The sequence below is a fragment of the Pholis gunnellus genome (genome assembly GCF_910591455.1).
Source record: "Pholis gunnellus genome assembly, chromosome: 2".
In the NCBI taxonomy this organism is placed as follows: Eukaryota; Metazoa; Chordata; class Actinopteri; order Perciformes; family Pholidae; genus Pholis; species Pholis gunnellus.
In genome coordinates this window covers 12,899,875-12,909,895 of record NC_136536.1, presented here as the reverse complement: position 1 = coordinate 12,909,895, position 10,021 = coordinate 12,899,875, and the positions used below count along the sequence as shown (strand labels likewise).

Below are 10,021 nucleotides of genomic sequence, written 5' to 3'. Positions count from 1 at the left end.
TAGCGTGTGAACCCTGAGTAACCTCCGAGCTGACATGAAGATGGATCAGTGCACCCTCCAAATGCATGGAGAGAAGGGATATATTGCACTCAGTCATTCAGCACATCGCTGCCTGTAGAATCCTATTAACTCCAACAGCTGGGACCATATTTCTGTGTTGTAAGAATGCAGTTAGAAGTTGTTCATTACGTTGAATTATTTTGTAATTACTGCAGACTTAATACATATTAGATATTGTTCAAATAGTACAAAAAGAACAGTAATATGTAGTGGTTTTAAGTTTGGGTTGTTATTAAATGTTAAGAGTTGTAGTTTTGTACAGTTATCTGAGGAACTGGAAGATAATATACAACGATATTAATGATAATAATAATGATAAAAGAATAACCTGCATGATATGGCTTTCAATTAGCATATTATATTTGTTTTCATTGATTGATCTAAGCATACAGGGAGAGCAAAAATACACAATTTAAATTATTTATAAATAAGAAATAATGTAAAGTAGTAAAATAATTTCAACAGCAGGGCTCCAGCTTGAGTGATAATTTGTATAGTGACTAAGCCAATCATATGAAACATGACTGATAATAAAACTGGCTAACAGTGTTTCTTTGGAATTTCACAATTGTTGGATTTCTTTGAAAATATAAGACATCATCTTTTCCCTTTCGATTTAAAGCAAAATAATTAAACGGTTTGGAGATTAAACATTAACATCGGACAATTAGGATAGTATTATAGTTTTATTAATTATCGTTATTATGCGAACAAACCCAGTGATGTATTTGAAAGTAGGTCACCAGTCTTCAAGAAGAAAAAAAAACCTCTGCTGCACTGTGGAGCTCATTGATATTTTCACTTAAGGGCTAGGTGAAAACACTGGCTGCTGTGTCCCTGTATTGTACCAAGCCAGCTGCATTAGGCCTATTTGCATGTTTTAAGTCATGTGTACATAGGCAAGTCCCGGACTTGATGTATTATTCTTCTCTACATGTAGTTTGGGAGTGTTTTAGGTTTGTTGGTTTTTGTTTATGTCAATCCAGTTTGAATAGCAGCATGCAGCGCTATTTGCACACATGAAAAGTTTAGCATGATGATTCATGACTGAATAAACACACCCATGTGGGAAAGAAAAAATTCAAAAAACAGATTTTTGGACTCTGTATAAATGAACACGCCTTGTTGTTTTTGGCCAGCTAATCCAGCAGAGGAGCTAGTTTAACCTAAAGATAAACACGTCCTCTCTGTCAGTTACAACTTCTTGATCTCCGCTCAGAGACATTTTTTGTATTTGTTCGAGGCTAATTACAAATCTGCTGCCACTGAACTTCTAAATACCAGCTGTCACGACCTCTGAACCCATTAAGTGTGCCTTTCACATGACCTAAACCCTTTGCTAAAGAGGGCCTCGGGTTTTCAAGAAGCCTTCCCAAATTTGCATAATCCATTAGCTGCATCAATGTAGGCCTATATTATGCTAATTCTTTGGAAAAAGAAGTGTTCATTGTTGTCATGAAAAATAATCAAAATACCAGAGTTTGACCCAAAATATATTTCTCTTGGGGTCAGAAAACTCTGCAATATACAAAAACGTATGACAGCGTAGCCCACCTGTCTGCATAGGTGAGAGGCCCATGACGGGCCTCAGTGTCTGCTGATGATGATTGACTTCCTCGCTGGTTTTGAAGTTGTGTGTAGGTTTTGCTAAGGCCTGCATAGTGCAACTCTTTGTGCTCGGACACCATTAAAATGTTGACCTAAAGAGAGTTTCTCAACTCTGTTTAATCAGTGCTGTCCTCTCTGATGACAGAGATGTCCAGCTATTGGCCGAGACCAGGAGGGCACGTCATCTCCATCAATCAGGGACTGCTGTTTCTCCTCTAAGGAATGTCCCCACGGTCGTCCGGCCGCCTGACCATGCGTTACTTTGATGCATGAGAGGCCGGGCATGAAGTGCAACCCCGTCCAATGATTATGCAGGGGAGAGGTGATAATGACTTCCTATCAAGAGTTAACGGCCGTAGGGGAGAGTAGCCCTCTGTTCACGGGCTGCCGCCGAGCAAAAAAGGTCATAAACCGGGACCTGGACGGCAGGACGCATCCTGAACTAGGCAGTCGTGATGAGGAGGGGAAACTGGAGGTGAAAGTCGCCTCAGGAATTAATACTCCGCATCCCCGGTACTCAACTCTCTCCAACGGTTGCACCTTTTTGGACAGCCCTCCTCCTCCAGCATGCCAGACTCTCGAGGGCTTCACGGCACCGGCCTGCCCCCACTCGTCCCGTGTCCCCTGGCGGTGCAGGGCGCAGGGGCAGGGCTCTCCAGGACGCGGATACTGCGCGTCAAATAACAACGAAACTCTACAATCCGGTTTTGGCTCACTAGCCGAGGAAATTCAAATCTACTCTCGTAATGGCCCCGAGATTCACGTCGCCATGGGGAGTTCAGCTGGCTCGGACTGTAACGTGGCTCATATGGATGTAAGCAGTAAAACTTTTGAGTGGATGAGAGTAAGAAGGAGTCAGCACCGGGCGGGTAAGTTTTTTTGTCAAGGGAGACTGCGCACGAGAGGAGGGATAAATTAACCTTGATACATTAACGTATTCAGGATAAATGAGTTCTTGCTGTAACTTTAAGCTTTGGAGAACTTCCATTCATAGTTGGGAAAGTTTGGTCGAAGTTTTCTCTTCAAGTTGAAAAAAAAGAGGACACAAATAGCTGACGTGTTTTGTGCGTCACCGTTCACCATTTCCTCCGTCACCAAGAATAAAGTTGAATTTAAAAATAAATAATTTTCCATGTTTAAAAGCAGATCAAAGTGTTTGGAAGACGGTACTAGCTGTTTAGGCGACGCTGCATTTGAATATGCACATGAGGACTCGGTTACTATTTCCTTAACGTTTCCATGTTACTGTAAGCCTGTTAGTTTATTTAACATTGTCGCTCCTCCTACTGTTACAAGCAGGATCTAGACTGTACACAATAAGGATGGAGAACAGTCAAAAGCCTGCTTAGCCTCACTGTATATTCAACTGGAAAATAATCAATTATTTACAATTGCCCTTACTAACCAGTAGCCGTTGAATAATGCAACAGACCACTGGCTGTCGAGACTCACAGGAAGTTGAGTAAAACTTACTCTTGTAAGCTGGAGTGCTCCCTGAGTATTGATTAGTTGTCTGTTTGTAATGAAAGCCCTTGTGTATTGATTTCAGTTTGCAGCACCTTTACATGTGTCCACCTTTTTAACATAATTGCTGTCACAGATCATCATTTCCCTGACTGATGAGTCCTGGGCAGAGAGCCCACAGAAGAATACACATCCCAGGCTTAAAAAAAAATACCAATAGCCTACTAATGTGAAAAATGCCTATCAATCCTCAATTTTATGTGAGTGATAGTATCTTATAGATCCTTCATTTGATCAATAATGTCAGTTGACTGACTGGCTACCAGAGTTGGGTTGGGTTTCATAAATTTTACATGGACGAAGATTGACTACAATGGTGGTCCAACCTTTTTCCCCCCCAAAGCACAATCTCTGTCTCCTGTAAGTGTGCTGCTGACCCAAATGTTCAGGGACCAAAGAGGCAGACTGTTTGAGGTGAAAAGGCCTGAGCTCCTCTGCAAGGACGACAAACCAAACGCTGCAGCAACATTCACGTTCATAACATGATGTGGACACATTATTTCTGATGATTCCGCGCAAGATGTAACATCAACACCTTTGATTTGACTGCACTAAGCTTACATTTTTAGCTTTTGATTACCTCGCTCATGTTCATTCATGATGTGCATTCATACAGCTTGTGAAACATCACTTTGGATTAAGGCTCGATCACAGAGGCAATGGATGACAATACCAAATTTGATTATCCTGCAGAAAGGATAAACTGACAAAAAAAATGAAATTCGGATTAGTGGACAATGTAAACATTGTACTAATGTTGCTACTATGAGAAGAAAAGGTGACATGAACAACTTGATTTGTCATAAATATTGCAACGTTTTAACATGCAACAAACACAAAACTACAATTTCTAGCTTTTTAATTCCTACTTCAGGATCTAGGTGAGTGGGAATCTCTCTGATGATGCACCATGAGGGAGGCAAAAGGTGACAACAACACATTTCACTGGTCGAGGAGTCGTTTTATTCATAAAACACATTAGCCACTCATGAACCAAATCCGTGCAGTTGAGAAAGTCATTTGCTCACACCCACCCACGCACACACATCTCCTCGCAGTACCGTTTGCATCTTTGTAACCTCCTTCTGCATCTCTCTGAAGGGGATCATCTGTAGGAGTAACTCATTAGCGCTATAGTGTAACTTGTAAAAGAGTCATTAGTGAAAGTATGCTTTCCTCTGGAGGTTGTATTGGCTTTGGCACAAAACAAAGTCTTGCGTATATTCTTCCATGTTGAAAGGCCTCCACAGACCTGCAGTAACCTGATCTCTTGGCTCAGTGTATATACTCCCAGTGCGTCATTCTTCAATTATGCTTTGACAGCACCTGAATTACTGTGGGCTGGATGCCCAGATGACTGAGGCAATGTGTATCGATCTATCTCTTTTCTTCTTCCCTCTCCTTGGCTTGGAAGGCCCTTCCATTCCCTTTGCTGCCTGGCTATTTTTAAGCATGCAAGTCATTTCTCAAATATTTAGTTTGATTCTTTTATGCCTTCTGGCCGGCATCAATTCTATTATCTTTGGTGCCATTAATCAGAATGTGCATGTGATTTGCACTCCTGAAAGCTGAAGTTCTTAATTACGTACACTTCCTCTGTATTGGTTCTTCATATTCACTGCCCTCTAATTCTCAGGCTCGGTTACCTTGACATTCATTTTCTTAAAACACAGATGTCGACATTTATCCTATAACTGACCTTTCCGTCTGCTATGCTTTTTCAAGTGGCTAGAGGCCTGTTAACCTTCCTCTCCATGAATTGTGGTGGGAGGCATTGCTCTACACCTGGCACACTGACTCCATTATGCAGCAGCAGCACATTTTCTCAGAGGCAAAGACACACTGACGACTTACCCACAATGTGAGCAATGAAAAATCAAGATATAGCTGCGGTTCCTGTCATTCATTGCACATAAGTAGCTTAGATGATACTTTAATGTGTGACCCAGAAACCTCAGAGGAAAAAATGGAGGCATTTGTCATTAATGCAGTGTTCGAAAGGATTTGTAAACTGTTAAACTGTCATTGACACTGAAAGACCTAAAGGCAAATTATTAACGATTCTGATGAATACAGTTAATGGACTGTAAACGATACAAAGTTGTTTTGAATCGCCAAATATTTCCTTGACAACTTTTCTATACATCTGCAATACACATCGACAAATTTAGCTTAACTAGTTGGTGAACTTGTCTTGGACTTTAAAGGCAAGACTTTTACAAAATGAACATGAAACGTTCAAATCTTATCGAAATCATTTTTCAGGCTGTAGTTTGTAATGTTGTTGCATGAGATTGCATTGTACTTTTCAGGTGTTTCTGTTGAGTTCAATTAGATAAAACATAATTTCCCAACCACATGTTTGACAGTTGCAAACGATCTTACAATGTGCCTATAGGCTACTGCTAAAGTTGATACCTCAGTGAAAAACGTCTGTTATACAGACAGAAATTGCTCCTGGGTGAAGACTTTAAATCAACTATTTGGCACAGGGCCAGGTCCTACAAATCAGTTTCTTGTAGATAATATTTTGAATGTTTCAATATGTTTTTAACAAATTTCTTCAGTATAAAAAAAAACCTGTGATTTTTATACATTTTTTGTTGTATTCCTCATTATCACACAAATTACCAGGCAGTATACAGCTGTAATTACTATTTTATTTATTTTCTGTTGATTTATACAAAAGTTAAAACATATATGTAACCTTGACTGAAGTTTATTATACAAGAATTGTTGCTGTTTCAATTCTGGAATAATATCTAATCTTATTTCCTGGACAAGGACGTGGATACTTTTGTTCAGAAGGGTTTTGTAACCTCATTGATCTAGCTGACGACTGTTTTCATGTCCTCTGTTCCCAGCCAGGATGCACATGACCTGTGGGTTCAGTGTTGTTGGCTCGGGCCTCGGTGCTGTCGAGGCTGGAAGCAGCAGCATCTGCACGCTTGACCATCCCACGGTGAACGGGGCCTCGAGGACCAGCTTCAGCACCAAGCAGCTGACCGACCTGGAGAAGGAGTTCCACTTCAACAAGTACCTGACGCGGGCCAGGCGGGTGGAGGTCGCCAGCGCTCTGCAGCTCAGCGAGACGCAGGTGAAAGTTTGGTTTCAGAACAGACGCATGAAGCAGAAGAAATTACAGAGAGACGGGCTGCTCTCAGACCCGGGGCCGGCGGCTCCGCATTCTCACGCTGACACTTTGGACACCCACCCTTCTCCTGGACCGTCCTCGTCAAAACACCTGCCCCTGAACTCCTGAACCACAGGAGCTTCTTTTACTCATGCAAGGGCGCCTGCCTGCAGATGTTTTGATTCCCTTTTGCATCGGTTTCAATCAGGCTTCACCTGTATTTGCTTACCACGATGGATTCTTATAGCAAGAAGCGCATTGGCAAGTTCCGTCATGCAAGAACGGATCAAAACAATTTGTCATCCTCCCTCGGCTTCAGACTGGTGCTGATTTGAATATTAAAATTCAAGTCATTGCACCGCGCTCCTATGAAAACAAGGACACAAAATTATATTAATTGTCCATAGAAACGGAGGCAGACTATTTGTTTATTTATTCTGTACAATTTATCCAGGAGCTGACTTTACTTGAATATTTATTCAACAGGACACGTGTCTCCTACATTTGTTTAAAATAAGAATTATTTTTATTTATTTAATGTACATTTGATCATATTTATTCTATTGGAAATACATTTTTACCAGGATTGATTTACTTGCTTACTCAATCAATTGAAGTTGCAGCATTATTAGATTTCATTTTTTTTAATTACTTTAAAAAGCTGTTTATTTCCGAATATTTGAGGAAAAAGTCAGATGCACCTGCTGTAAACAAATAACATCTTAAACTTGGTAGCAGATAATGATCAGGCTAATTTAAAAGAGCTGTAATGCTGTTTAATGTTGTGTATTTGTCCGGTTTTAAGGTTTTCTTTCACGGAAAGATTAAAATGCCATAATTGACTGATAGATTTATTGATCGTTCTTATCAAGAGTATTGATCCGTGGTGATCCATCTATTTGAGGCACAAATCTTGGAGCATTTGCATGCATCTGTAACTGCATGTTAATGGAATGTAGCAAAATCACGGTCGGGAGTTGTTGCGTCTTTTATTACCGATACATGCATCAGAAAATGATAATTTAGCTTGAACACTCATGCGGGAGAGCAGACAATAAAACGCTGTCTGTGCTGTTTTGCAGATCAACCAATAAATTGTGTGGCCCCAGTAGCAGCTGCTAAATATTCCTTCTAGATTCACATCTCATCTCATATAAAGTAAATGATTGTAAACTCAGCCCACAAACACTGTTATGTTCCCGGTATCGCAATGGGTTTCTGTCATGTTAATGTCTATTCTAATATCAAGATATGAGGCCATCAGCCACACTAATTCCATGTAAGGGAATATTTTTGTTTAGCTTTCAATTAGCGGTGTTTGCAAGTTGATGCGAAGGTAAGTAGATCCAAAGCGGATGTTAATGACAACAACAAAGAAAATAAACCTAAAGCAGCTGGGTGTCGCTTAGAAATACAAAGCGATAATCAAAATGAATGAATTGGGTCCGTTTTAAACATTTAACAGGTGTCCTCTTTGGGATTTGTGTAAGTAAAATAAGAATATAATTAAGAGACGGTTGCACCTTCACGCTAATATATGCAGTTACACCGGCGTTCACCTCTCACCTCTTGACCTTTGTCTTGCCTCGGGACAACGATGACCCGGTCAGCGGCTCAGAAAGAGAAAGATGCACCATTAATTTGGATGACCTCGAAGTCTGAGCTTTCCCTCTCTCTTTCTTTCTCTCGTTCTTTCTTTCGTTTTCTCTTTTTTTCAACAACTCTGAACGCTTTTGTTCTGGTGGTGGGTCTCTATGTCCACACAATAATATTTCATCCAGCTGAATAGAGGGGCGACTAGGCCATATGATAATTGTTCATATTATAATTCCAAGCTACATAATGCATTTTTTCTACACCGAGAGCTAACCTAATTTTTGCCCTATCTCTTATTTTAATAAGCCCAAAAACATGCTCCTGGCTTACTTTATAAACTGGATAAAAGAGTCTTTTCACCCAATAGGTTTTTGGATATAAACCACAGATCTATTTTTAATTGCAAAGTTGAAAAATTAAAGTTACTTGAGCATACTGAACACTTAATAGGATTCCATGTCAGAGCCCGGATAAACAAAATTTAGAGCAACTATTCATAACACCCTTGCTGCTTATATATTTCATGCATATTGCCTTGAATAATTTTGGAAGAATTTAGACATTAATCCCCTTAAACAATATCCTTTATAATGTTCATCTCATTAATTTGAACTGAAAGCTAGAAAGGAATAGAAGTTCAAACGTATAAAGGTCTGCAGAGGAACTTTTGACAGTGCAAACATTTTAAAGTTTTGTTTAATTACAAATAATTTTTCATGCAAGCCAGACTTAAAATGTGTTAAGCCCAATTTATTTTACATTTGCATTTAAACAAAATACACGCCATTAAGGTTTCCTTTCTCTAAACAAAATAGCACAAAGTGGAAGGCTTAACAAAACAATCTAATGCGTCTGTCTTCTTTTAATGCAAATAAGTGTGTACTTGTGAAGGTTATGAGGATGAGGATGAGGACAATGATGATGAAACAATGTGATGATAAAGCTTGTGAATGTAAAAATGGTCCCTTATGTCCATGTTACTAAGAAGTGTGTTAAGTTGACCTTATCAGAAACTCTTTCATCACCTTGTGCGAATATGTTCCCTTGCCACAGGGCATTAAGTTACAGGTTTTGATGTGCACAGAGGATGTTTGCAGCAGGTGTGCAGTCAGACTTTTTAAAATCCAAACGTACTTCATCAGAGTTTTCTACTGTATAATAGTTCCACTTAGAAATGCACAACAATTTAAAATAGCAGAGAAAATGTGTGGAGAGAAAAAACGTAATGTGAGTTATAGGTATGATGTGAAGGTGAAAAGAAGAGTTGATTTATTTTGGGTGAACTATCACTTTAATTTCATTCTGTGGCAGCTTCAACATTTGCCTCTCAATTGATGAAAGGCAAACTGCATTGTTTGTTCAGACCTGACATTTAGTTCGAAAGCATTTGAGTGTGACTCTACTCTGATGAATTTGTGCTCTTCTGTAATTCCTTCCTGAAGATGTACGGTTGCTCCACAAGACTGACAGCTGTGCTGTGCTTATACATGAGCAAACACATGGTAAATGGAAGGGAAATAAAACCAAAATAACTCAGCTGAAAATGTATTACTGCCGCAGGTAACAGTGGTGACATTGAACAAGTTGGAATTTTCTTCACCTTTATTTTTCTTTTCCTCTCCTGTACAGCAATAATTTATTGTAATGAAATGTGTTCCAAAATCTACTTTATTTAACTCATTCATTTAGATCAATAAGAAACATATATATAATAAAGTGCAATAGCTCAAACATGATTTGTCAAAGTTAAGTTACCTGTTACATTTTTTTTTAGATAAAACACTGAGATATTAAACTAAAACATGTATTAATTCATCACGAATGAGGCTATTGACCGTCTTCTGTACTGTCTTCTCTTGGAAGTTAGCTGATGTTCGGAGCTGTTAAAATTCTCCTGAGGAGCCCTGCTTGGCATGAGCAATGAGAGAACATATGCAGCTTACAGCATATCTTACACTACGTTTTAAATTAACACATGTAAGTGGGTTCTTCTGAGCTCATTGTAATTAATGTTGAGTTGACCTAAAATTAACTTAATGCATAATATGCATGTAATATCCTCACCGGTGCTCAGGGGAATAAAATCAATTGTTCAAGTGA

General features: G+C 39.3%; 1 protein-coding gene across 1 annotated transcript; it reads left to right on the top strand.

Annotated features, from left to right (window-relative positions):
- Window positions 1–1,996: 1,996 nt before the first annotated feature.
- Window positions 1,997–9,548, top strand: hoxc1a (homeobox C1a; the record flags this gene model as incomplete). The annotated part of the gene is made up of 2 exons (XM_079167612.1): window positions 1,997–2,537; window positions 6,057–9,548. The coding sequence occupies 2 exons, from the start codon at window positions 1,997–1,999 to the stop codon at window positions 6,452–6,454; spliced, it is 939 nt and encodes a 312-aa protein (XP_079023738.1). The 3' UTR covers window positions 6,455–9,548.
- Window positions 9,549–10,021: the final 473 nt, after the last annotated feature.